General features: G+C 36.4%; 6 protein-coding genes across 16 annotated transcripts; 2 read left to right on the top strand and 4 right to left on the bottom strand.

Annotated features, from left to right (window-relative positions):
- Positions 1-6: 6 nt before the first annotated feature.
- Positions 7-2,716, bottom strand: LOC105168031 (uncharacterized). Its single transcript, XM_011087940.3, has 2 exons — positions 1,240-2,716; positions 7-473 (listed from the first exon to the last, which is right to left on the bottom strand). The coding sequence occupies exons 1-2, from the start codon at positions 2,560-2,562 to the stop codon at positions 396-398; spliced, it is 1,401 nt and encodes a 466-aa protein (XP_011086242.1). The 5' UTR covers positions 2,563-2,716; the 3' UTR covers positions 7-395.
- A 6,118-nt stretch (positions 2,717-8,834) lies between these two features.
- LOC105168030 (cytochrome b561 and DOMON domain-containing protein At5g47530) lies at positions 8,835-10,556 on the top strand. The gene is made up of 3 exons (XM_011087938.3): positions 8,835-9,584; positions 9,715-9,969; positions 10,057-10,556. Exons 1-3 carry the CDS (start codon positions 8,985-8,987, stop codon positions 10,402-10,404), a joined length of 1,203 nt encoding a protein of 400 aa, XP_011086240.1. The 5' UTR covers positions 8,835-8,984; the 3' UTR covers positions 10,405-10,556.
- A 263-nt stretch (positions 10,557-10,819) lies between these two features.
- On the bottom strand, positions 10,820-14,270 carry LOC105168029 (inositol monophosphatase 3). The gene is made up of 12 exons (XM_011087936.3): positions 14,089-14,270; positions 13,926-13,981; positions 13,728-13,778; positions 12,856-12,936; positions 12,647-12,750; positions 12,474-12,558; positions 12,072-12,126; positions 11,943-11,986; positions 11,710-11,778; positions 11,511-11,611; positions 11,384-11,440; positions 10,820-11,190 (listed from the first exon to the last, which is right to left on the bottom strand). The coding sequence occupies exons 1-12, from the start codon at positions 14,099-14,101 to the stop codon at positions 11,094-11,096; spliced, it is 813 nt and encodes a 270-aa protein (XP_011086238.1). The 5' UTR covers positions 14,102-14,270; the 3' UTR covers positions 10,820-11,093.
- Positions 14,271-14,612: 342 nt separating this feature from the next.
- Positions 14,613-18,892, bottom strand: LOC105168027 (putative MO25-like protein At5g47540). Of its 2 annotated transcripts, none has more exons than XM_020695742.2 (11): positions 18,384-18,892; positions 17,873-18,034; positions 17,573-17,691; positions 17,214-17,288; positions 16,542-16,635; positions 16,324-16,383; positions 15,973-16,041; positions 15,705-15,803; positions 15,197-15,241; positions 14,996-15,098; positions 14,613-14,908 (listed from the first exon to the last, which is right to left on the bottom strand). In XM_020695742.2, exons 1-11 carry the CDS (start codon positions 18,504-18,506, stop codon positions 14,841-14,843), a joined length of 1,017 nt encoding a protein of 338 aa, XP_020551401.1. In that variant the 5' UTR covers positions 18,507-18,892; the 3' UTR covers positions 14,613-14,840. The 2 variants fall into 2 exon arrangements, with proteins under 2 accessions (XP_020551401.1, XP_011086237.1); XM_011087935.3 differs by having other exon boundaries at positions 17,873-18,025; positions 18,384-18,890.
- A 1,277-nt stretch (positions 18,893-20,169) lies between these two features.
- Positions 20,170-23,888, top strand: LOC105168026 (F-box protein CPR1). 10 transcript variants are annotated; one of them, XR_848298.3, is made up of 4 exons: positions 20,170-20,370; positions 20,534-21,921; positions 22,172-22,265; positions 23,487-23,888. XR_848298.3 is itself a non-coding variant. In XM_020695741.2 (3 exons), exons 2-3 carry the CDS (start codon positions 20,801-20,803, stop codon positions 22,209-22,211), a joined length of 1,161 nt encoding a protein of 386 aa, XP_020551400.1. In that variant the 5' UTR covers positions 20,170-20,370; positions 20,537-20,800; the 3' UTR covers positions 22,212-22,886. The 10 variants fall into 10 exon arrangements, 2 of the variants coding, with proteins under 2 accessions (XP_020551400.1, XP_011086236.1); XR_848296.3 differs by having other exon boundaries at positions 23,481-23,888; XR_016066713.1 differs by having other exon boundaries at positions 22,172-22,533.
- Positions 23,889-24,414: 526 nt separating this feature from the next.
- On the bottom strand, positions 24,415-25,539 carry LOC105168025 (uncharacterized). The gene is made up of 2 exons (XM_011087933.3): positions 25,382-25,539; positions 24,415-25,104 (listed from the first exon to the last, which is right to left on the bottom strand). The coding sequence occupies exons 1-2, from the start codon at positions 25,394-25,396 to the stop codon at positions 24,646-24,648; spliced, it is 474 nt and encodes a 157-aa protein (XP_011086235.1). The 5' UTR covers positions 25,397-25,539; the 3' UTR covers positions 24,415-24,645.
- Positions 25,540-27,340: the final 1,801 nt, after the last annotated feature.

Here is a 27,340-nt window from a genome sequence, read left to right as displayed (position 1 = left end):
TGAATCTAACTATGAAAACAGCCACGCCTTCAATGTTACAATCTGGAGGAGTATATATTACAGACTCAAGAACACTCGAATCATACCAGACAACTACCAAAACCTTACAAAGAATATGGATCTGGACGATGACGACAAAACGAAAGAGAAGAAACTAGCTCCTCCTCAACAAAAACAAAGGGCAGCAGTCAGCAAAAGTGGGAAGATTAAGGTCTCCTGATAGAACAACTAAAAGGTCAGCTCCTAATATTTAACTTATTTATTAATTTTAATCTAGAATTGCTCAAATCACTCAACCACTCTGTACAAGTCAATCTAAAACAAATTTCTATGTACAGCCAACAGCAAACCATTACACAAGCGAAATAAAACAGACCAACCAATGTACTGTGCTGTCATGGACTTGAAGAAGAGGAAGAAGAAGAAGAAGCTTCCAATCTTGATTCTCTCAAGTACCCAAGAAGCTTCGCAGCCTGCCAAATGTAAACACATTCCATTGGATTAGAAGAACATAGTGTGAAGATCGTTGCAGCTGCAAAATCACGAAAACATGACTGCGTAGAGAAGTATAGTAGACCATCCCCACAGTGAGTGAAAGCAATATTGCAGGACTTACTATGCCTCTAAATCATGCAAGAGTAATATATCGTCAAGGAGCACTAGGACAGCAATATAGCAAAAATGATTTATATGTACCAAAACAGACTAGACGAGTTATTGCCTTTTGTGCCGACCATCAATCAAGATCACACGAAGTATAATGTTGGAAGACAATGTAAGGGCATTATTGGATTAATGAACTAGTGGTGCTCACTCGTACAAATGCAAAATATCATCATCATTATTCAAAAACCACCATGCAACTTGTGGGATAGATCGTGTCCCTCTTTAACATTCAATCAAAATCATTAAGATGCTTCAGCATTCCATTTTGCATACCCTACGGAGATATTGAACATTTACGGAGTTGGTGAGTGTTGAGTAAAATCGCAACTTTATTAAGCAGTATGACCAAAGAATAAGAACCACTTCTTCCAACACATACTGCTTTCAGCAAAACTAAATTCAAGAACCTTAATCAAACAAACCTAGTAAATATCTGATCTCATCTTTCTATCAAGAAGCCAAGGACACAAACTGCACCAACTTGCAGTTGAAATCATAGAAAAACCCGGAAACAAGAAAGAAAACAGAAACAAGTTAAGAGGATCAAACACATAATTATGTTCCAATACACACCTTATTCTTAGCTTTCGCCGTCCCAGTCTGCGACAGTGCAACCAACGGTGGAATACCTCCTTCCTTCACAAGCAATCCCCTGTTCCCAGCACTCTCCCCACACAACTGCAGAAGAGTCAATACTGCAAACTCCTTCCCTTTATCACTACCATCTTCCATCGCCTCCACCAACGCCGCTATCCCTCCTTCCTCCACGATAGCCTCGCGTCCCATATCAATCCCAGCCAAGCTACTCAAAACCACCATCGCCTTCTCCGCCAATCCAGTGCCCTGCTCTCCCACAAGCCCCACCAGCGGCCTCACCGCCCCGGCAGTCACCGCTCTCTCCTTGTTCAGCCTTACTGAGCACAGCTTGTAAAGTGTTGTCAAAGCATCCTTTTTTCCTCTAGTAGACCCGTTTATCAGCAATGCAACCAATGGAGGTATTGCGCCGCAAGCACCAATTGAAAGTTTATTCCCGTCGATCAAAGCTAAGCTCAGTAAAGCGCAGGCGGCGTTCTGCTTGGAAGTCTCGGTGCCTGTTTTCAAGACATAGATTAAGGATTTTATAGCTCCCGCGTTTCCCATCGAGCTTTTGTTGCTTTCATGGAGGGAGAGGTTAAGCAAAGCTGTGACCGCGTGTTCCTGCGTCATCGGGTCGGAGCAACGGAGGAGAGGAATCAAAGCCGGAACTGCTCCGGATTCTCCAATCAAGGCCCGATTATCAGCTCGGTTTTTCGCTAACAGTCGTAATTTAGCCGCTGCGGACCTTTTTACTGCAATTGATGACGACTGCAACCCGTCGACACAGAGCTTGACAGTAGGCTGAAGGTCCTCCGGCGAGATGCTCTCGATAATTTCCGTAGAAAAAGTTTCTCTCTCCAAAAATCCCGAACATGGTTCCGGCTCGACCTCTGGGCTAGTACGCGGACTCGGGCCCGAATCAGGGACAGTTGCAAGACGCTGGAGCTCTCCCGAGATGTCGCTGGAGCACGCCGAGAAATCGGTGAACGCACGTGAGATGTCCAACATATCATCGATATCCGACGACGAGGGGCTCTTGGAATTACCCGAAGATTTATTGGCAAGCTCCCCGAGCCGGAGGTCGATAACTGAGTCGGTGAGATTCTCCGACACCATCGGCGAATTCTCCGGAATTGGACCGGACTGGTCCGCTTGAAAGATATTAGAACGGATAGTGCGCATGGAGCGGCCGAATGACCGGCTGACTTTGGCGGAGGACGGCGGCGGAGTGTAGTAGTAGTAAGACCGCGTCCGGGGGCAACGAGCTGAGATGTTGGAGCTGCAGTGGGAGTGAGAACGGGAATCTTCTATAGACACCATGACGAAAACTAGAACAGAAGAGAGCAAAGTTTGATGAGTGCGAGGATTCGTGAGTATGTAAATCTTGTTCAAACAACTTCCACGGCGGAGGAGAATCAGACCGGTGGGTGAAGTGAAATAGCTCAACTCAAAGGCCCCAAGAACGGTAGCTTTATAGAGGGGCTGATGATTTTTATGCCAAATTGTAAATTTCAAATTTCATTTCATATTTTATTAAAAGAGACTAAACTATTACAAAACAAAAGAGCCTCTATTTATTAAAAAACCTTCAAACTAACTATTCTACATTTATTTTTTATTCATGTACATGTAATTTTTAAAAATTTCTTCTTCAAATTAACTTTGATTTATAATGCATGGACACGAATACAGTGATACAAAAAATTATAGAACATCATGGCTACATATAATATATATTTTCAATTTTTCATAAAGTTAAAATTTGTAATATGAATAATATCGAGATAAAATATAAAATAAACATGTCTGATATTTATAATTTTAATCAAATATGACTTAAAAAATATACATAATCAGTTTATCTTAAAAGTACCCAATGAAAAAAATTTTAATATTCAAATTGATCAAGTCATCGTGATTATCTCCCAAATTTTTTAATTTGATGAGTTATTTAATTCTTTTTATTTTTTATTAAGCTCAAACTTATTTAAAAAAAAAATAGTCCAAATTTTTTGAAATTATAAAAAGAATTCATAACTTGTCTGACACGCCCACAGGCTGTGTATTTTTTTTTTTTTAAATTTTTGCACACGCCATCGACTTGTCCAACATTACATCCGATAATTTTTCAAAAACAATTTTCATAATTTAGATTTAATTGAATTAAACTCGAATTATAATTTTTTGTAATTTAAATTAAATTCAAATTACAATTTTCCATAATTTTGACGTGGACTTTTGGGCGTTAGTTTTGTCATCAGTTAGTTTGGAGGGTTTTATTACAACGTATTGGCCTTTGTAATTTTTAATATGGGGTCAAATTTGAGATAATCCTAAATTGTGGATTAGGTTTGTAATATTTGCATGATTATTTGGAGAAACCTTTTTCTATTTTACTTTTAAATTTCGTTTTCAAATGGCGATGGATGAGTGGGTGGATTTGGTTGGTCTGAGAGGTGGGGCATATGGGCTTTTGGGATTTTTTTAAAATCACAGCTGTAGGGATTCAAATTTGGGCTCACACGGGCGCAGGATTCTGGTTGGTGCGTGTGTGAACTGTGTGGGGCACTTGGTACATGAGCCGACCGGGCCCCACTCTTTCCAGTCGATTCACAGCACTTGAAGAAGGGCCCTGTCATGATAACAAAACCCAGATGCTGTTAGTGGCCACTCGCGGTGGCATAACGACGACGTTCAGTTTATGACTCTGGATTTACTGGGATAATAAATGAAACTAAAACATATTTCCCAATTAAAAATAATAAAAAAGAAAAGAAAAAGATTGGTGTCTCAGTCTCACATCAGTCACTCGGCGGCGGCCCCGGCGCGTCGGCCGGACACGTGGTTTCAGAGATGACGGCATGATAATCCACTCGGACTCCCAGCTGCCAAAACCTCCTAGTCAACTCCTTTCTTTTCCTTAATTTTTTGGTTAGTACGATTGATAATCGTGTTTTCGTTTTATTTTTTCGCGTTTTTTTTACGGCAGATGAACTACCCACATCAGTCTACGTGAAAATCGTGAATCTCTAAGTTACTTTTTATGCAATCCTAATGGTTATGGTACGTTGTCTTACATGTCTATAATAAATATTTTTTTTATATTTTAAAATAAATTATAATTAAGAGTAAAATAATATAAATTTATTAAATAAAAGAAAAAAAATAGAAAACTAATCTGTCATTAATGTAAAATTTAAAATTTTGAATAAATTAGTTACCTTATTAATTGAACAACATTTTTGTCTTTATAAAAAATCGGTGCGACAGTGACATTAACCGTCTTTTATAAATATAAAATAATACTTATATATTAATATAAATATAATAAAACTTTAATTTAGCAGCAGAACATTTTAATAAGGAGAAAGGAGAAAGTTTAGCATTAATAATCTTGGACAATCAAAATCATATTTATTGTGTAAAGAATAATGGGCAGCAGTAATTAAGTAGTGTATGAATTAATATTAAATGGGACATGTAATATTATACTATTATACAGTACAGTACAGAGCGCGTAACATTTATTGTTAAAATCGCTAATATTATTAATTAATTCAACATTCATTCGAGTGAAAGAAAACAATTCGCGTGATGTCAGTACTTAAACTACTCTGTCCCTTTTAGTACTATACCATTTAATGTTAAGACAATTGCGTAATGCCAATACTTTTTAAATAAATCAGATATATATATATATATATATATATATATATACATTGCTTTGTTCTTTTCATATGTGACGTGCTCAGTTGCTTACCTATAATTTATATATATATAAATTGATAATTTTATTTTTGAGGGAAAAACGTTAATTATATGAAAAGTGGGTGAGGTATTTTTGTTTAAGATCTTATTTTACAACTTTATAAATTCTTTAAAAAAAATAATTGTAAAACGATTTTCAAGAGCTTATAATATTTTATAAAAATATACTCTTTTAATTGATAATCTTAATAGTACGTAGTTTACGTCAAGATTAATTAAAGTTGTTGATGTTGATGTTAGAGTTCGTAAATAAATCCAAACACACCATAAACTATTGGTTGGTGTGATGAGAGTTAGTGATGACTGCTCACTACAAAAAAAATATATATAATATTAAATTATGATTAGTTGTCATTGTTAAATATAAATAATTAGTATTAATTACAATATTAGTGGATATGGTTAAAAACCATAGTAAATGACTATTATTGACTATGGTTAAATAAAATAAATGTAACAAATTAGCTTTTCTACCATGAAAAAATTATTTGTCATGGCTAAAATGTTGCCAGAATTGTAGTCATGACAAATATTTTAAGCCATTCTCTCAAAAACTACGGCTAACAACCGTTGTGATGCCGTGGTCAATAATTATTTACTATGACTATTTATTATTAATTATGAAAATTAACCGTAGTTATATATTAGTAATTCTTCTAGCATCATAACAAATAGTTATTAACCACAATAATATAGCGGTTGTCGGTTATGGTTTTGTAAGTATGGCTAAAATATTTGTCATAGCAAATATAGTTCTCATTGTTGGTAATATAAGTTTTAGCATCGATTTTGGTTTAACCATAATTAATAATATTTATTTTTTACCACTATTTTAGTCCATAACTAATAGGGATATTTGCACTGCCTTCCCTTAAGATTTGGTATAATTACATGTAGACCTTCTACAGTTTGAAAAAATTACATCTAGCACCCTTGAGGTTTGCAGCCATCTAACAAATAAGTCCTAAAATTTCTTAATGTTAATATCAATTTTTTTGTTAATATTCCTAAAATTCAGTAAATGTTGACTAACGGGGGACTTATTTGTTAGACGAAAGCAAACCTTAAAGGTACTAAATGTAATTTTTCAAACCACGAGAGGTTTACGTATAACTATATCAAACTTCAAAATAAGAAAGTGTAACTTCTCTAACTAATAAAATTATAAGCAATTGTAAATTTTGTGGTAGATGCAAGTTCCGATCATGCCATCAGCCATGATTTTTTGAGGAAGTCATTAATTAATTGAGTAATCATGCCGTTTTAATATAATCTAAGTATGGTAGATATGATGACGTCGTGTCTTGGTCGTGAGATTTATGTTGATTAAAAAATTGAGCATTAATTAATAAAATTATAGCTGGAGAGGTGGGAAGTAAGATTACATGTACTGTTGTTAATTAAATCGTACTAAGTGATGTTAATCATGATTTAGTACGATAATTACAATTTATGAATCCTCAGACGTAACGTCTACCGCTATGCTAGCTCAAAATAATGGAGTTGTGTTCAATGCTGCTTGTGGTTATAATTGTAATTATTATATTAATTACAAATTGCAGAAAATCAATTACGCTTAACAAAATTAGTCTATTTTAGTACCTACAAACCTTTTCTTACATCATTCAATATAATAAGATATTCCTTAAAAAAAAAAATTCCATTATAAAATCCCCGTCTTTTAACCAACGACGGTTCTACTTATATTTGACATATGATGTAGCCGTTTAAGGCATATTTGTACACCTCTTGATTTTGAAATAATTTTCTCAATATATAAGTACTAAATACCGATAATTTTTCTAATTTTTGAATGATAAAAAACTCAGAATAATTATATAAGCATCGCAAAAATTATAAAAATAGAAACAAAATTTCATTATTACAATCGACCAGGGAAGGCCCGACTGAGACACCGGAACTGGGGAAGGGCGACTTTGGAGGGGGATGAGAGCATATTTATACTTATGCATATAAAAAAAAAAAGAAAAATTCGCTGATGTGAATACTTTTTAAATTTTAAAAATATTTTAAAAATTAAAATAGAAAGGACAATTTGAGAATAATAGCTGCAAAATGTTGACGTTAATCGCATAGTAGGTGTAGCATGTTACAATACCTTAACAACTGCAAATTGTGCAGCTTTATCAGTGCTCCATTCTGTGGCGCCGTTGTGCCTGAAAACAGTTGAGTTGGATGATCCTTAAATTGTCAGTGCTTCGTTTTGCTTTCATGGTTGTTCTAACAGAATTTAATGTTTCCGTTCGAGAAATAGCGACTTTCAGGAGTGATAGCTAATATCGCATTTATGAATATTTATTCGGTGCATCATAGTCAAGTGCACAATGTTGACTTAACATCACACGATGGATGGAGATAAGGCCTCCATGGGAATCTCTCTGGCTACTTGGATGAGGCCCAGCGATTTAATTCGTTTGGTGCACTGCACTTGCCTACTTTTCAGCAATGCTGTTAGACTCCAAGCTCTTGATTATGTTTTAACACGATTTCTGCTAAGTTAAAAAACGCGATTTCACGAAAAGGCTGCAGTGTAAACTGTAAAATGGTGTAATTAGCCCAATGGGCTTTAAGGGACTGGGTAAGATCCAAAAAGTACACAGCCCAATTTGAAATGGGCCCAAAGGAGTAATTATTGTATAGAATGAAGAAAGTGTTTATGTAATATCACATGCAGAGCAAGTGCGATAGTGCATTAAATTTGTCATGTGATTGATCGTTTTTCGGAACTGCAAATCAATTACATAACAAGTATTATATTATTAGTTCAGATCGAGTAAATCTATTCCTATGCAGGAATGGTTGGGAATTAGTTGAGTCTAAAGAGTCCTTTTAAGATTCTTTTCGACACACTATACCAAAACCAAGCACATAGTATATTTACTTTTACTTTAATCTCACAATTTTATCTTAAAAAGAAAGGCACGAGAATCTGAAAATGTATTGGGCTCATAGGCTGCGAAAACCTCTTTGTTTGCTGCCAAATGGATAATTTCCCATTTATATTTACCTAAATGAAAAATACAATGACATAAATACCAATTAGAGAGAGAATTTTTTTCACTCAGAGAGCTGTAATTTCTTGGTAAAAAAGGTTAGTTTTGTCAATATAATAACTTGTTACCTAGTAAAAATCATGTTGTCTGTGTGTCCTACATATACATTGTTCCTTGAGTGTTAATGTTTAAATTACGTCAGCTTCTACTACTAATCGAAAAGATTATAAACTTATAATGTAATAATTTTTGAGTGTTTGATGACATCTTTCTTATGGTGGCTACTATTATGTATGTGTTCATCTACCAAACACCACAAAAAATTATTGTGATTAGCTTATAGTATTCAATCCAGTAGAATCTGACTTAGAGCTTACTACTTTATGTAGATATTCAGCTGATAATATTAAATTCAGTAAGAAATAAGCTCAATTTTAGTGAAATGGATATTTTTAATTTTTTCAATTGGGATAATTATAATAAATTTAATCCGATTCAGCATTTAAACACACACACACAACAAAACAAAAAAAAAAAAAAATGAAAAAAGGAATCTATCCTATCTACTCGAAAAGGTGAATTGTTCATGAATCAAAGAATATAAATATGCACACATATATGATCATTTCCGATCAAAGATCAAAGAAGTACTTGAAACCTTAAGAAATAATCATCAGTTCTAAAAGAAAATTGAGTGTGTGAGAAGACAAGGCTGTTCAAACCTAAACACATTGGTAATAGCAATTTTCCAAGTGCAAAACATCAAACAAAGTTGGAACCTTTTTTCCCTCACCAAACTGTAACTGTTCATGTCCCACCACTCTCTTTTCACTCTATATATATATATATATATATATATATATATATTATATATTAGTAGTCTTCTCTCTTTTATTTATTACCTTCATCCATTCACCTTTCGTTTCTGGACAAAATCATTCTGAGAATACTGTACTCAGAATGTTAAGGCCAGTTCTCCTGTTTTCTGTTATGTTTTCTCTCTATATATCATCATCCTACAGCCAACCATGTGAAAAATACAACTTTGCTGGCAACCAAATCTTCAGTTCTTGCAGTAGTCTCCCATACTTGAACTCGATCCTTCATTGGAACTATGATCAATCTGCTAAAACAGTTCAAATTGCCTACCGGCACAAGGGACCCTCCTCCTCAAGATGGGTGGCGTGGGCCGTTAATCCCAGCGGACAAGGCATGATTGGTGCACAGGCAATCGTGGCTTTCAAGAAATCCGATGGAACTATGAGAGCTTACACAGCACCTGTAACTAGCTACCAGACTCAGTTACAGCAAGGGGCGTTGAGTTTCCCAGTTTCTGATTTGACGGCATCTTATACAAGGAATGAGATCATTATTTTTGCCACATTAAAGCTTGACAATCTTAGCTCTACTGTGAACCAGGTTTGGCAAGAAGGCCCACTGTCGGGAGATTCTCCAGCAATGCACCTGAATTCTGGCTCTAACGTTCAGTCATTTGGGACGTTAAACCTTCTTTCAGGGACAATAGCCGGAGCCTTAGACTCCAAAACCAGGAAAAAGAACGTAAGGTTTAAGTTTACCTGTAATCTTTCAGTACAATCATTCTGCGTTTGTAAAAAGTGAGACCCTTTTCATCTTTTTATCTGTAAAGTTGTTCACGATATTCTCTTTTCTATTGTTGATGAATATTCAGATCCATGGAGTGCTGAATGCAGTGAGTTGGGGGATCATGATGCCTATGGGTGCTATCTTTGCAAGATACCTAAGGGTCTTCCCGTCGGCTGATCCAGCATGGTTTTACCTCCATGCAACTTGCCAAACCTCAGCCTACATCACCGGAGTAGCTGGCTGGGCCACCGGTCTCCAACTAGGAAGCCAGTCTCCTGAAGTTCAATATACTTCGCATAGGACCATTGCCATTGTCCTCTTTTGTCTTGGAACCCTCCAGGTATCGTCAAATTCTTGATAAAAAAAGCACTTATAATCTTGTATAGAAATGAAATGAATAGTGAGGTTTGATTCAATGGGGGCACAGGTGTTTGCTTTGCTTCTAAGGCCAAAGAAGGATCACAAGTACAGATTTTACTGGAACATCTACCACCACTCAGTCGGATACTCTGTCCTAATCCTCAGCATTCTCAACATTTTCAAGGGTCTGGACATTCTAAATCCAGGGGAGAAATGGAAGAGAGTGTACGTTGAAATCCTAATAGGTCTGGCTCTTGTTGCTGCAACCTTGGAGGTTTACACATGGTATGTAGTTGTAAAGAGGAAGAAGTCTAGTAGTCCTCAGAAGAAGACGCAGAATGTGATCAACGGAACAAACTGGCACAACGGATATGGAGCTAGGACACAAATAGAGCATGAAAATTGTTCGATTTGAAATATTACATCGACACCTATGGCAGTCATTTTTCACATATAAGATGTTACCCTTAGCCATCCAGCCTCCAGAGAGGTGCAGAGTTCTTTTGCGCCTAAACACATGGATACGAAACAAAACCATTCATTTATATTTATTGTTCTTTCGTGTGCTGCAATATGTCCATTTTTGTTTCCTCAATGTAAGCGCGAATTTTATTTTTTGATAAACAGTGTAAGCGCAATTTATGTTCTGCATGTCCGCCGAAATTTCAATCGACGACCAGGAAAATCTTTAATCATAATAGACAATTCAGCTAAGAGCCAAAGCAAAAAAGTTGCTTAAAATCATCAAGAAACTTGACATGTAGAGCATGGCATCTGCAAAAGCTACAAGCAAATATAGGGGCAGGGGCAAAGGCATGATTACTATTCAGTTCTTTCTAAAGGCTGCAGCCTGAAGAATTTATATACCTTCTTTCTCAAGGATTGTGCAGAATGATGACTTCATGAATCACAAAATATCGCAGCTCAAAGTCGCCTTAAACTTTTGATCTTATTCACTGATTTATCCTCACTCTATCTTCTATCCTTTCACTGTTTTATAGCAATGGTCTTTAATGTCACAACAGGCGGCAAAATGCATTCAGAATGTACCAAGAACACTTTACCATTCAGAAGTTTATTATCTATTTCCCAATTACAGTCCCTTCATTCGGACTGCTGCAGTGCCTCAATAAATGCATCCTTAATAAGAGGATTTGAAGCTGCCACCCGCTGAGATGTGATGTCGAAATCCTTACCAGAGCTGTTTCAAAACCAATCACAATTTTAGACTAGTGTGATTGAGATTTTACATATTAGTCAATACAAAAGGTACTAGTGGCATAATCTGAAATCAAGTTAAAGTTGATGTTTTGGATGACATATTTTTTAGCATCCAGACAACTCTAACTCCCTCTATTTGGGTGGGTTCTGTTATTTGAGTAGTTGTTACTTACGGATCAAATACAAGTCCTCCAGCTTCAGTCACAATAACAGCACCAGCCGCTACATCCCTGAAGAGATGACCCAACTTTCAGCAACTCGTTGTATCATAGTACGATCAAACATTTTAAAAATTCTTACCAAGGGCCTCCAAACCCAACTAAATAGAACATATCGTTCCTGCCACATGCAATCCCACAAAGATCTAATGCACATGAGCCAGTCATCCGGAGAGACCTTACCTGATCAAGTTAGAACCAAGATTTCAGTCATTTTTACCACAAAAGAGTAAAATAAAAGAAATGGTGAAACCATTGTTACAAGACCACCATTAATTTACCTTGAAAAGCAAGCTATTGATCCTATTTGTAACCGCATCAATAATAGCCTTTTCACGGTTTGCAGCCACCTATTCTTCCAGACATGGTGAGACTCGATTAGCTTCTTATAGGTAAAAGAATTAGAATAGATGGAGACGAGCATTGGCTAGTAAACTCCTGTTGCCTTGAATAATTGAATACATGTCTCCACCACGGACCAAAGAACTGTTCAGCAATATGTTTAGCGAAATACCTCTGTGGCAAGAAGGGACTTCACAAGCTCTGACTGTGAAGACACTGCTTATCACAAACATAGCAGCAGTGATTGGACAAGCCAAAACATGAATGTGCAATAATATATCCAAATGATGAAGCAACTTACCTTTAATAGGTTTTCCATTGAGAAAAGCACCTTTGCCACGAATTGCAGTAAAAAGCTACATATTGGAAGCCAAGAGAAATAGTTCTCACTAATTGAAAGCACTATTGTACAGCAAATTAAAAGATCACACAAATGAAGCCACAGCCATCATCGACTAATCAAAATTTTGTGATCTGGATAATGACTATCAGATGGAGAATATGAAATAGAGAACATTCTCCAATAAAGGAGTTAGGGAAATGCAAGTGTTATGTTACTTGTGGTGCACCACCAAAAACTTGACAATTCAAGAAAAGTCCATTCAGATGCAAATTTGGTTGACTCTTATACTGGATAAAGGAACAAGAAAGGTAGCAAATGCTGATCTCAAGGACATAGTACTTGGAAGCTGGACAACCCTACCTCATCCATAATCGGATTGTAGACAACACCAACTGTTGGAATTCGTCCAATTGTGAGACCAATAGATACACAGACAAATGGAAACCTGCAATGCATCACATGTTGAAACGCACAAACTCAACGGATGCTGCAAAGTTTTCTGGCAGTAAATAAAATAAACATTAGATACTTGCCCGTGCACAAAATTAGTTGTTCCATCAATAGGATCAACAATCCAAGTCGGTTCATCTGTCAATTCTATGGTGCCGCAAGCAGCAGCAGTTTCTTCCCCGATCAACTAAGATAAACAAGATCAGTACCAGATGTTAGACCCTGTGTGCAGAAGCATCCAACTCGAAATGTCAAGAGAAACAAAGAAAAAATGCAAAAATAGATAGCTAACCTTGTGGTCAGGGTATTGTAGTTTGAGAAAATCAAATATGACTTCTTCGCATTTCTTATCAGTCTCTGTGACCAAATCCACCTACTCAGAAAAACAAATGTATGGTTGACCTATGTCAACAAATAAAACAATTCAAAGGAAATAGAACAACCCCATCATCTATCCACATGTGGTCTTTTCTGCTGCTTTTCCTGTTTATCCATGTTTTTAAAGGATTAGTCGTTTTCCCATACTGAAACATATCTTGGTTCACCTTTCCTTCAACACTTTTTCTGCTGTTTCTGAACAACTAGGATACACCAAGAAACACCAACTTCTTCTATTCCTCAATCAACCATCCATAACCATCAAACTTTAGAAGTTGGGCATCACGAAGTTTGCATTCTTGTTAGTACTCAAGTTCTATCATTTACTCTGGATGATGCATCATGAAAAAGAAGCAATATCTTGGTCTAGAAAGAGAAGATTGGGAAGAGGAACATTCCCTTTTCGAAATATGTATAGCCACTGCAACTAACATCAGCATCGTTGCAGATGTGCCGTTTATCCTTTCATTTGTCAGAAAATGTACCATTTCAAATCAAACAAATTGAGCAGAGACCCTTCGAAGCAATCAAAATAATCCCTACTCCCAAAGCTATAATTCGAGTACTCAACATCCAAAACTCCATCAGTTATCCGAAATCTCTTCCACAAGCGTAGACCCTTTGCTCAAGATTCAAGAAAATAGAGCAATTGCTTAAGATGCCTCTATATGTCAATTTTGGATAAAATATTTAACATCTTGGACTAAAACAATGCCCCATCATGCGAACACGGCGGTTGTTCATATTCTCCGAAATCAAGAAAATCGTACTAAGCCGACATATTACCTCGCCTTTGTGCTCCACCCGCTTAGTCTGATAGAAAGCAGAACGAATAATCTGCAACCCACAAAATTTGTATAAAGATAAATAATAATAGTACAACAACTATGTGAAATGTGCGGAAAAGCTGATGAAATCAACGCCGTAAGAAAACATGAACACAACAACAGTGAACAAGAATCTTGAACTTCAATAGAACGTCACCTCCCCAGCACTCTTAGCAGCATCCACAGCCATGGCCAAGAAATCCTCCACGGAACCTGAAAATCCATCAAGAAACCACTGAACAACACAAACCCACAAAATATATTTGTAAATGCGATTTTGGGTGCGTGGATTTGAACAAAAAGCATGGAGGCCATCTTGCCTTTTTGTGCCATTTGCTTTGGGTGTTTCTTGAAAGTTGGAGGAGAACAGAGATGAGTGTAAATTTCTTTCACGTAGCACAAGAACTGAAAAAGGAAAAGATGCCAATTATTCTAAAATAAAATTTGTCAAAAACTATTCCTCCACTGCGCAGAATCACAGTCGCATTAGCCCACTTGACAAATTATTCCTTCACTGCTACTCTGTTTATTGTTTATGAAAATTTGAAAGAAACATATTTCAAAATATAATATTTGTTTCTAATTCTCATAAATTAAGTGATTCAAAGTTATAAATCAGTATTGGAGTGTTTGGATTTTCTGTAAATAGGTAGAGATTTTATAAAACTTTATTACCTTGTGAAGTCCAATTAACAAAGAGTATCATTACCTTTTATTTAGCACCAAAAGTTGCATCCAAAAATATGGAATTTATCGAAGTCCTTAAGACGAGGAATATGCCACACCAATATGTTTGTTCTTTATTAGTTGCTATTATTTGAAAACTCTTTATACACTACGGAAATTTGCACCTAACGTGTCGATTATGATGTCATAAAATGAAATATCATTACCTATAATTCAACAATTGACGAACACCTAAAAACGTACATGCGCTACAAGAAAATACAAAGTTCACTTTATATGTGGCGAAAAAGAAAAAGGGGGATGAAAACAATTGGGATTTAGTGGTACAACACTGTGGGACTGGGTTAAAAGCTGAAGACACATCAAATTAAGCTGTTCATGGTCGTTACTTGGGTTCCAGGGCAGCTATTTCCTTGACGACTAGTGCTTTATCAGCCTCAAACTGTTCGTCCTCTGCAATGAAAGGAACCAAGACTGAGGCACGAGTGTTCGTTGAGAATCAACAGATTCAGGGATTATCTGCATGCATATATTCCTCACCTTTCTCAGTCTTAAAATCAGCAAAGAGGCGAAGAAGCTTGCTTCTATTTGTGACAAGGATGCCAACAATGTCTGCAGGCTTGTTCTGATTGGCTGCAAATAACTGCACGTATATATGTGAGTCAGCTCAAACCATGAAGCAGCTTAAACCACACCTTTTGCCATAAGCTTAGGTTGTGACTTGAGATGTCGAATTGATACCTTAAAAACATGAAACGCTTCAATCTGGATGCTCTTGCTTGATTCCTGTTAGAAGGCAAAATTTCCATTATGACTGTAATTTTGGGACCGCCAAAATAATATGCTCTTGTAGATTTGGCAGTGATATATGATAAAGACCATGGGACAGACTGATTCAATTTTGTTCAGGGGGGCAAGGGTGTTGCATATTTTACTCCATTGTATGACATGTCACCACATCCAGAATGAAGAACCATAGAAATCGCGGTTTGGAGTTCCACAATTGTACTGCAGATCCCTAAGCATTTTCATGCAGATAATCATTAGTTGAGCGTAGAGTAAGTTCAAGTTCCTGTCAAATGCTTCTTGAATCCACAGTTGTCCTTCCTAGGTTCTTGACACTCATTCGTCATGTTAATCATTTCTTTTCGTTTAACACATCCCTTTGCTTTTATTGTCCCCTCTATTCTATACATGCACACAGTAAGGAGGAAGGAGGTTAATGCAATAGCTAAGAAGGTGATCATACTCTAAGAAGATTCATGAGGATTCTCAGGTTGTCCAGTGAGCTGACATATCGAGTCATCGCAGCCGAATTTGACCGATCAAGCAAGATATCTCCCAACAGCTGACAGAAGTACATCGCAATGAAAACTGAGTACTAAACAGAACAAGACAAAATTAAGTAGAAAAGGCAGATAATGTCCTAGTTTAATGTTTTCCTTGTGGGGTGGGCATTGGGGGACACCCCACTCGAATGGTCCTATAAATACAACCAAAAAACAAAAAGCCATTACCTTGACAGCTTGCCTTCTAGTGATATAATTGGTAGATTCAAGCAACTTTGAGTTATACTCCGCAAAGAACTGCAAGGGAAAACATCCAGCATATTACAAAGTGGGGCTCATCCAGGAATCCTAAAACAAAGGATCCGAAATTTAAATGATTGGATTATTAAACTAATATTCTTCAAAAGAAAGAGGAGCTCTTTGAATATTACAGCAAATAAAATCAAAAGGCTAAGATCTTAAATGCTAACATCTGATAGGCAAAAACACTTACAATGACATCAATAGTTTCTTAAAAAACATCAAATGTGGTGAAGACGCACTTACCAAAATGCAGTTGATGCAAACAAAAATACTCACCCAATCATAATTTTTAGAGAGAAATTCAGCAACTGTTGACTTATGCCTGGTCAACAATTCCTGCAACAAGATGTATAAGCTAAAACGTATTAGTGCCAGTCCATGCCAGGTAATAAAAGTATAATACAACAGGGAGAAAGAGCACAAAATAATTCCAAAACCAACAAATAAGGAGATAAATAGATGGTTTAATTCCTAAATCAGTTGGAATTAAAAACCTTGAAAGTGGCAGCAGCATCAGAAGCAATGTCAAAATTTGGGAGACGTATATAATCAAAAAATTTCCTCATATGCTCTGATTCCAAAACATACCTGTAGACCAAAGCAGATTCCAAATTAGTAAACAAAGTTATAAAACTCTACTTCTGCACTAACAGGACACAACAACCAGATAGTATCAAGCATCTGCCAACCGAATGACGAAAATCACTGCATCATCTACACGTTCGGATTTTAGATATAAATTTAGAAGAATATTCCGGACAGGGGTCTACCAAAATAAGCCGGGATATTTGGAAGAAACGGAAACAGTTCAGATTAGTATCTTACTAGCACAGCTTAAAAAAAAAATTTGCAGGGTCGGAGTGGACACAGAAAACAATTTGCTTCCCATATCCCTTTGTTTTTCACTGCAAATTAGTTTCGTTTTCAATTCATGCATAGAGAAAACAAGATGGATTAATAAATACCAGATTAGAAGTGATATAAATAAGAAATTGCCATGTGTCAGTGGGATCTAAAATGCGTAGAGAATTAGCTAGACAACTTCATATATTGCTTCTGAAATGAGTTATTACAATATTCTAATTGGCACAGAAGTTACTTCTTTCATAATATTTTTGATAATTATACAACATACAACAAACAGATGAAATGAATAATCAACACACCTAGCAACACTTTGGTGACGTATGCATTCCCTCAACATTGCACCATAGTGTAACGCCAGATCAGTATTCTCATAACTGGCAGCCCAACAGCAAAGCAAAATTAAGACAATGGAAAAGTATCTTCAAAATTAAAGCGTATTATGGAGTAAAAATAAATGAAGAAACACTATGCAACACCCTTCCCTGAGCTTTCTAAGCAAGAACTATAATGGAACAACAATGTGTTTATTCAACCAAGAACATGGGGACTACAATAATCTGGTTTTCCAGTTCCAAGTTTCAGAACAGGAACCTGAAACTGAAATCAATTTCATTTGCCAATCCACAATACAGTCTAAAGCTTTCAGATGCTGCCTTACCCTGCTATCATGATATCCATGAGATCTATATTCTTTTCCAAATAATCACAAGCAATCAACCTCGATTGAACTTGTTGCCTCTGCAGATTTGCAACAACCTGTGTAGCATCTTTGCGGGTCTGCAAAAGTTTATCTTATTAACAATCACAATTATCCATTCAATTAACATGGGAAAGAATCAACAAAATAACTAATCAATACATTTCTGAACCAAGATCAATAATTATATTCATTAAACTAAATACCACAAAATAGAAATCATGTAATTTGGAGTGGTCAAATTAAAAGCCTCTAAATTACCTCTAAGTTCAACCTGGGAAGACATATAATAAGCAGACGAAGAGTGTTCTCCCTAAAGAACTCTTGTGTCAACTGTGCGCAAGCTTCAGATACAGGCTCAGATTGACTGTCTCCATAAAGAACTTGTTTCAAGTCTCGGATAAGTTTGCTCACCTGCGTCATCTATACACAGTGAAAAGTGAAAGAAGACAACATAATTTGCAGAACAGATAGAAAAACTACTCCACCAGCTTATACATCCCCAGTCTGTCCAACACAGCGAAGCAAACACTTGAAGAAACACAACAAAGTTGACGCATTTTGGGATTATAATCCACAGGTTAAAGCCATTTAACTTTCCATCTAGCAGATCAAATACGTCTAGCAACGACCAAACAACACAGAACATCAGCATTTTCCTGGTAATACTACCTATGGATTGAGATCCAAATTTCATCACAATGTTACAACACCAAAACAAAAAAGGACCACAAAAAATGCATCAAGAAACCCCTAAAACCAAAGAACAAACCTTCTCATCGCGCTTGCTCTCCTTAGTATCGGAGCCACCACTATCAATGAAAATGAGTAGATCGCGCGTCTGCCGCACCAAATCTGCGGGAGTCTTGGGCTTGGACTTGAACAAACTCTTCATATTGGCGTTATCCCCAACAGCTCCGGCAACGAGAACCTCCAGACCACCACCTGTGACGCCGAGCCCCCGGCGGGCCGTCCCCTGGCCTCGGGATGACAAACTCCCCCTATTTCCGCAAATTTGTTTGCTTGCACGAGGTTTGCCCAAGGATTTGACCAGTCTGGGTTGGGATAATGATTAGCATGAGCAAGGGTCTTTGGCTTTCTCGCGATTCAATCCAAGCGCAGAATTTTACCGGGAATTTTCGGTGGAGCAAGAATCGTGCTGGATATTTGAAATTTATATTTATGCATGATCTCAGAATGAAGAGATGAGTCACCTCATCCACACTCTATCTCTGCCTGTCACTTCACTTTCTCCCACTAATTTAATCAATCATAAAAAGCAGCAACACTTTCCTCACATTCAATACTAACTTGCATGCAACCCACCAAATAATTAATAATCTATTATATTATTTTATTTTAATTTAAATATAATTTTTTATATGATCATCATAATTACTATTAATATAAATATTTAATAGTAATCATTCTAATCAATTTACTTACAAAATAATATTTTTATTAAAAAATATAAATTACAAAACCTAATAATTTGTTCGCAATATGTATATATATATATATATTATTCATAATATATTTTAAAATATAAAATATTATTTATTATATGAACGCAAAAATGATATGCCACGACAACTAATAATATAAAAAACATACCAATTGTCTAGGCTATGGAGCTAATAGGCTAATACAACTATCAACCTAACTCAATGAAAAACGATCTAATATGGTGAATTTTATTGAATGAAATTATTATATTTGATTCAATAATTTAAAAATCATATACGCAATTTGGTAGAGAGGATATACATAAGTTGAATCAAATTAAATATGATAAGATCCAAACTTATGGAACGAAAATTCTCAACAACTGCAACGCTAAAGTTTAAATAGTTTGCATGTTAAAAGTCCATACGACTTTTTGACCCGAACCAAAAGAAAGAAGCCCAGTTTTCATGTTTATGGGCTTTCATTCAAGTACTATTACTTCACTACAATTTCACGTGAAATACATGTAAGATGATATATTTTAATAAAAAAAAATTTATTTGATGTAAGTAATAAATTAATTAGAAAAAATATAAATTTATTCAACTCTTTTGTTAATATAAGCCAATTTAAAGAAAATGTAACTAACGGAAAAACTATTTATTATATAAAAATAAATTTCATGGCCACTAGATATAATTTTTCTCGAATCATAGTGGGTATAGTGTAATTACACAAAATCTCAAGAGACAGTGTAACTCTTATCTATACCTTATTACTTTAATGTGTCAGATCTTTCGGATTTAGTTTTTTAATGTTTTCTTTATTAACTTACTTGTAGAATCTCTATATTGTCGAAACCAATCTTCTAAACCCTTCTCAATTTTGACTGACTTTAAGTTTTATAATATTTTTAATTTTTAAAATTAAAAAGATATTTATAATTATTTATTTAAGTATGGACATTGATTTGAGGGTGTGTAAATAATGAATTAACTATGGAAGTGGTGGAGCAATTTAAGGCATATTATTATTGGAGCAAAAGCGCGTCTACTTTAGACTGTGAGCATCAATCCCGCGTTTTTACCTATAAAATAGAGTGCATTATATAAATAGGAAAAAGGTGAAGAATACAAGACATGGATAATTATTTGTTAAACGCCGAGACCTCCTGAATTTGTATCAACTGCCGGCCGCCGCCACTATGCTATTCCAACTCCTAACCAACCACCATCCGCCTCTCAATCCACCGCTCTTCTCATCGTCCCTCACTAGAATACCACCTAATCGACGCAACCCGAGATTCTTCTGAGGTGATGATCATCTTTCTTCCATTTTGGTTCTGCTGTAATTAAAGTTTTCCGATCCAATTTTTTAGTTTATTTTGAACATCTTCAGAACAAGTTATTGAAAACGTTTTACTATTATTATAAAGTTAATAAAGTATCAAGACTGACGTTGTTAATCTGTCATCAGAAGAGGGTAGAAGATTTGCATCAACTGCAATATCAATTTTCTATTCTTCAAATGGAAAAAAAGAAAACAATTTCCGACCTGCCGCACCTAATCTCATTACCCATACACGACACTTGTGGGGTATGAGTCACCACTTCTCAAAGCTTCCATCAATAAAAAATTTCATCCGTCAATGAGAGGCACGGTGGTGTGAAGTGTGGAGAAGCAAAACCCCCAAAAACCCGCGAAGGAAAAAAGAAAAAAAAAAATTCACCACACAGGTAAAGAATGCCGAATCTCCCTGCAGAAATCATTGAAGACATCCTCCGCCGGCTCCCGGTGAAATCCCTGAAGCGGTTCCGGGCTGTTGCGAAATCTTGGTGTTTCTTGATAGATTGCGAGAACTTCGTCAAGTTGCACTTGCGCCAGTCTGTGATCTCCAATTCCAATCGCAATATTATTCTTGGAGGCCTTGGCCTTTACAGTATAGATTTGGATTTACTGGACAAGGCCCATGTCATCAAACCGCCGTTCTATTACAAGAGTGTTGATGGGATCTCCAATTCTTGTAATGGTGTGGTTCTTGTGATGAGCGAGCCCCCTGTTTTATGGAACCCTTTTTCAAGAGAATACAGGGTTTTGCCTGATTGTTCTGTTGAATATTCAACTCCGTGGGATTCTTACTCCAAAACTGCATATGGGTTCGGCTACGATTCAAGAAACGATGATTACAAGGTTGTTCGGATTGTGGAATTTAGGCACAAAATAGCTCATGTTTGGATGGCTTCTGAGACCAAGATTTACAGCCTCAAATCGAATTCTTGGAGAAAAATCGAGGATTTTCCTTACCCATTGCCATTCTTGAGGGGAAACTGGCGCGTGCACCTTAATGGGGCATTGCATACGCTTGTGGAGGATCCTGACAGTATAGATTCGGCTAGAATAATGGCTTTTAGTCTTCAGACTGAGAAGCATTATCAGGTGCCGATGCCTTCTGGGATTCGGATCGGGGCTGCTGATGTTAGTTTGGATATGATTGAAGGGTGTCTTTCTGTGGTCTGTACCAACAGGTCTAGGGTTGTTATTTGGGTGATGAAGGAGTATGGTGTGAAGGAATCGTGGACTAAATTACTGTCTATTAGTCCACCTGCGATCGAGAAGAATGATTTTGTGAAGCCATTGGTGTGTTCAAGGGACGGCTATAAGGTTCTGTTGAATTGCGATGATAAGAAGCTTATTTGGTATGATTTGAGAAATAAAACTGTTGATAATGTCCCTGTGGATGGTATGCCTTTTGTGTTTTATGCCGAAGTTTGCATTGAGAGCCTTGTTTCGCTTGATGACGGGAAGAAAGTCGAGAAACAAGAACAAAAGAAAGAGAAAAAGAAGGAAAAGATCAGGAAACAAAGGTGAAATTGTAGTATAATACAGATTAGCTTTCCTGATTATATAGGTATTTATTTACCTGGTGTTGACTTGGACGTACATTTAGTCAGTCAACTATGAATAATATTTTCTGGTTCGAATTACTTGCAGCCCATATAGATCCAGTGTCCTTTTCCATATCGTCTTCATTATTAAACAATTATTTATATTGGAGCCAATTATTTTGTGGCTGGATCTTGGAATCATCTCACAAGTCTTCTTTTCTCATCTCAGGGACGATTTCTTGTCTGAGGGGTTCAAGTTGGTGCTCTAACAAAAAGAGCAGAAGAGAAAGAATAAAAAAGCGCAATTGAATGAGGCAATGGAGGTACTCAGCCCATTCTCATGACTTCAACTTGATGCCAGCATTATGATTCTTACAGTTGCTCGTGTGTGTGCATTTTTCTCAGTTCTGAAGTATATTATACTAAGCTGTAAGGTGACAGTGATGGCCATTTCCATGGAATGGGAAACTTCTGGAGTGACCAGAATTACTTTATTCATGTCAACTTGATGCTAATTTCTGTTCGCTCTTTCCATGGACCTGTTGTTCCTGGCACAAGTTTGAACGGCAGACATTATGTACACACATCAAAGTATGCTGTCTCCTTGTATAGTGGAACACCAAGTCTAAAGTGCTGCAACCCGCTCTCATGACTTCAAATTGATGCTAGTATTATGATTCTTACAGTTGCTTATGTGTGGAATTTTTTCAGTTCTGAGGTATATTATTGTAAGCTGTAAGGTGACAGAGATGGCCATTACTATGTCATGGGAAACTCCCCGAGGAACCAGAATTACTGTATTCATGTCAACTTGATGTTAACGTCTATTTACTCTTTCCATGGGACCTGTTGTTTTCAGGTGCAAGTTTGAATGGCAGACATTATGTACACACAACAAAGTATTTTATCTTCTTATACAGAAGAAAAGAAAAGTTTTAAGCTAATCTCCACAATCCTTGTCATTATCTCCCACAAAATGATGCCATTTTTTTCCATTTTGCCAACTGTTATGCGTTTGCACCTATTTATAATTTATGCTATTTACCATGAAGTATCTGAGTGTTTCCTCATGAAATTACTCTATTTTTGTGTTATTTGAATCAGTTTAATATGTGTTGACTTTGCATGAGACAACATGATGGATGTGAAAATCAGGAATACGAAAATGAAGTTTGATACTTCATACATCTGTGTGTGAAAATGTAATGTTCTGCCTCGATCTGATCCCACTGCCTTCCCCATTACTGATAGAACAGGGAACCTGATGGACCTTGAGTCTCAGTTAATATTTATCCTCATTCGTCTCAATTAAATAACAACTCAAAGTTATACTCTGTAGTTTGTAGATTGGTAGTTCAATATTTGCAACATCGTACTATTGCATCAATAGTTTTGGATGCATTGGAAAAAACTGTGTAAACCTTTCTGAGATTCGATAGTGTACATGGTTGGAGCTTATCTTTAATGGTCAGCTTATTCTGTTTACCTGAATGACAAGAAGCATTTCATTTGTACGTGACATTCTGATTGTGATTTAGATGCAGGATGGTAACAAAGCTAAGGTGATAAAGAATAGCTGGGGGAAAGCTCACTCGAATCTTCTGTCAAATTCAAATGTTGATGGTTGTGCCAGTGTATCCTGGTAGAGCTACGCACTGGAGATGAATGGAACCATGATGATGCATGGGGATCCCTCAACCGTTGAAGTTGGGCTTGAACTTGCCAGGCTGCAACACAATCTGGAGATCATACGTTAGCTTGCTGGGATTTTCATTCAACTTTTTTATTTCTCCGGACTTGAATTGGAGCGGTGGAAGGTGGATGTTTGCTATTAACTCTTATGTACAGTAGAGTTGTTTCCAGTTGAAATGAATATGTAGGAGTTGAAATGCAAGATGGTTGAAGACTTTGATGACACAACACAATTGCTAAAAGTTTTGTTTCAAGATTCGTCTAAGGGTTGGAATGAAATACATTTTAGCAGCAGTTTAAACGAATGCGGCAATTGAAAACAGGGCGATGGCTCTAAAATTAAAATGCGTAACAATGGTTGAATATTTAGTTTGTATAAGTCTTAAATGTCTATAATGTTACCACATATTTAACAATTAAAATTCATATTTATCATTAATGTTATTTGAAATCAGTTTTATATAACCCCTTAAGTTAACCATAGACCCCATTCCCCTCTAAAACTAATGATCCAACCATTTTTGCTTCAATCATTCAGATCGATTCATTAAGATTTAAGGGAAAAAGTTTTGAAAAAAATGATATTTTCTTGAAATTCATCTATACTCAATAAAACATAGAATTGAGTAATTTGAATTAGAATAAATCAAACAAATTCTAAATCAAAAGTTCAAAATCCATTGATTTGAATTTAAAATTTAACCAAAGAAAATTAAAACATTTGTTATTAGAAATTTGAAATTGAATGTTAAAATATAATAGTTGAGAAAAAACAGAATATAATAGAAATGATAGTTTATTGGGTGAAGGCTGAGGATGAGAATACATGAGACGACAGCAGTCTCCGACCATCAAAACCATAATGATAGCAAATAACAAATAGAGTGTGTGTCCCCCCAACTCTTCCAGACGCTAGCTCATATTTATATTCTGCTTTTTTTAAAACCCCAATACACAACACAAACTCAACAGCACATAAAAACGTAATTAACCAACTCAGCTCCTCACTCCTCACTCCTCACTCTTCTCCACTGCAACTTCGCCGCCTGCTGATTCCTCCGCCACCTCTGCCTCTTCTTTCGCCGCGGTTTCCTCCACCGCAGCTGGAGCCTCCGTCTCCTCTGTGGCCTTTTCTTGAGTCTCCTCAGCAGCAGGCGGCTCCTCTGCCGCCTTCTCCGGGGTTGTTTCCTCGGTCTTTTCCACCACGGGCTCTTCAGCTGGAGCCTCCTCGGCCACCGCTTCTGATGCTGGCTCTTCAGTCACGACTTTCTCGGGCTCAGCCTCTGCAGCTGCCGGCGGCTCAGCTACGGGAGCAGCGGCTTCCTCCCCCTCTGCAACTTCTTCTTCAGTTGCTTCCTTCGGTGGCGCTTCCTCGCTTGGCTCCTCCTCCACCTTCTTTTCTTTCTCCGGGGCGGCGATCACTTGCTCAGCTGGAATGGTCTCGGGGACGGGTGCTGGAACTGATTCAACCTACAAATTAACGACAAGGGTTAATCAAAATCCGATGCATCACGATCAACATGCAGTAATAAACAATGATTCGCGACATGTTTGGACATCATAATTCAAATGAAAGGATCAAATTCAGTTGTTGATCATCAACAATAATCTTATCATCTTATAAGCTTCAACATATATGGTTCTTAAAGACGTTGATCTCGATTCGAAAAGTTTGATCCAAACACGGTCTTATAACATTCAAGAAGTAGATCAAGATATCATCAAGAATTAAAACACAAGTAGTTACCTCAGCAGTGGCCATTTTGGTCTGAAGAGTAGTGAAGATGGGGTGTGGTGAAAACTATGGAAAGAGAATGGTTAGTGAATTTGGTGATGAGAAATGAAGAATTAGAGGGGTATTTATAGGGACGTAAATCGGCTACTCAAGAATTAATTAATGGGGGAGAGGAATGGAGAGCAGAAGAAAAAGAATCTTGGCAAATTGACATATGGGACGTGCCATGTGTACACGACAAATATAAATTATAATAAACTTACATAAACATCTCACTGCAATTCAAATTCATAATCTCGAATTTGTTCATAAAATCTTAATTTTAAATAGACATGATTAGCTGTATAGATAGGAGGAAATGGGGAGGTGTAGCTGTAAATGATGTCTTGAATTTACTTTACAATCAAAAGATTGAATGTTGGTGAGATATGGTGATTTTGATGAAGTAATGTATATAATATTATTAGGAGGGATATTGAAGGGCAAAAGCACATGGTGGGGGTCATTTCACGTTCCCCTATTCCTATCTTTTTGTTGAATGGCTTCTTCTGTGTCTTGTGCAGTAGTGAATGTAGGTGACTATCATCATCATCATCATCCTCCCCCTCTACTCCGTGGAGATTACGATTGTATGAAGTTGTGTGTGTTTGGTAGATGATGTATACGGTCTTCAAAATAGCTTACACAGAATCATTACAATCTAATCTCTATGACATTAATCACATGGAAATCCTCGTCTATACCCATCAATTTTTAAAATATTTCTTTTTCGCTTTAATGTTTCTGCATTAACATTGCAAACCCATAAATTCATTAAATTATGAAAAAAAAAAAGAAACACTTATTAAACTAATTATTTCATATATTTTCCAGAAAAAAAGAATTATATATACTATTAAATACACTAAATCCCATCAAAACTTGTAAATTGAACATGTTTAGAAGTGGTGGTGGTGGTGCTAAGTGCAATTATAAAATTTTCTAAATAAATAGAGACGAATGGTTTTATTTAATTTGATATTTTCTTAGGCTTAATCATAAGAAGTTGAATTTAAGAGGAAAGGAATTGAGTAGGGCAAAGCAGCAGGAATTTGGATGACTCAAAGTGAAAGAGGGCGGTGAGTTTTTGAGGGACCCACATCAAGAGGCTGACGTGGCGTGCCTTTGATTTGAGAAATGGCTTTACAGTTGGACACCGGGAATGTTGGTGTGGGACCCAGCGGCGAGATGCTTTAGGAGTCGTACTCTCGTGATCCACACAACGCCACGCTGGATCGCAGTCACACCTCTGCATCTCTCACCAATCTCAAGACTCAAGACTACTACTGTTGACTGTTGAGTATTCACTCCCCATTTTTGGTTTGTAATTAGGGAAAAATGTACTCCAAATTCCAATTCCATTTTGATGGGTTTCGGAATAAAATTCGCCATCCATCATTAATTATTTGAACTTTATCTTAGCTAATTTTCTCAAGATTCGTGGTGTTTTTATTTTGGACCATTTCGTCCACATCCCAAATCAATTCAAATTTTGATGTATATACTTACCCTACTCATTCACGTATAATTGTATAACTAAAAAAAAATTACAGATATACCAATAGGTACAACTTTTACTATTCTAAACTTGTTTTCTTTATGAATTATGATGTATCTAATACGAGCATCGAGAGTCATAACTGAGGCATTCTTGATCAGAGTTTGTCAGGCTTACATCATTATTGATCAGAGTTTCACTGATGTGGATTAGTATTTTCTTATTTTTTTTCATGGGAATTTGTAATATTTAATAGATGAAGCGAATTAACTTGATGACAGCTGACAAAAGAATTTAAAATAGAAGAATTTGTACATATAAATAAAAGAAAATATAGCAACATGTTGATTAGACGTTTTTGGAACGCAATTAGACTTATCAATTTTAAGCTCCCAATGTGTTAAAAAAGATGGTCACATCTCAACCAATTATTA

The sequence above is a fragment of the Sesamum indicum genome, linkage group LG8 (genome assembly GCF_026168435.1).
Source record: "Sesamum indicum cultivar Baizhima isolate 11 linkage group LG8, ASM2616843v1, whole genome shotgun sequence".
NCBI classification, from domain to species: Eukaryota; Viridiplantae; Streptophyta; class Magnoliopsida; order Lamiales; family Pedaliaceae; genus Sesamum; species Sesamum indicum.
The sequence above is the reverse complement of the archived record's forward strand: the minus strand, read 5'-3'. Positions and strand labels throughout refer to the sequence as shown.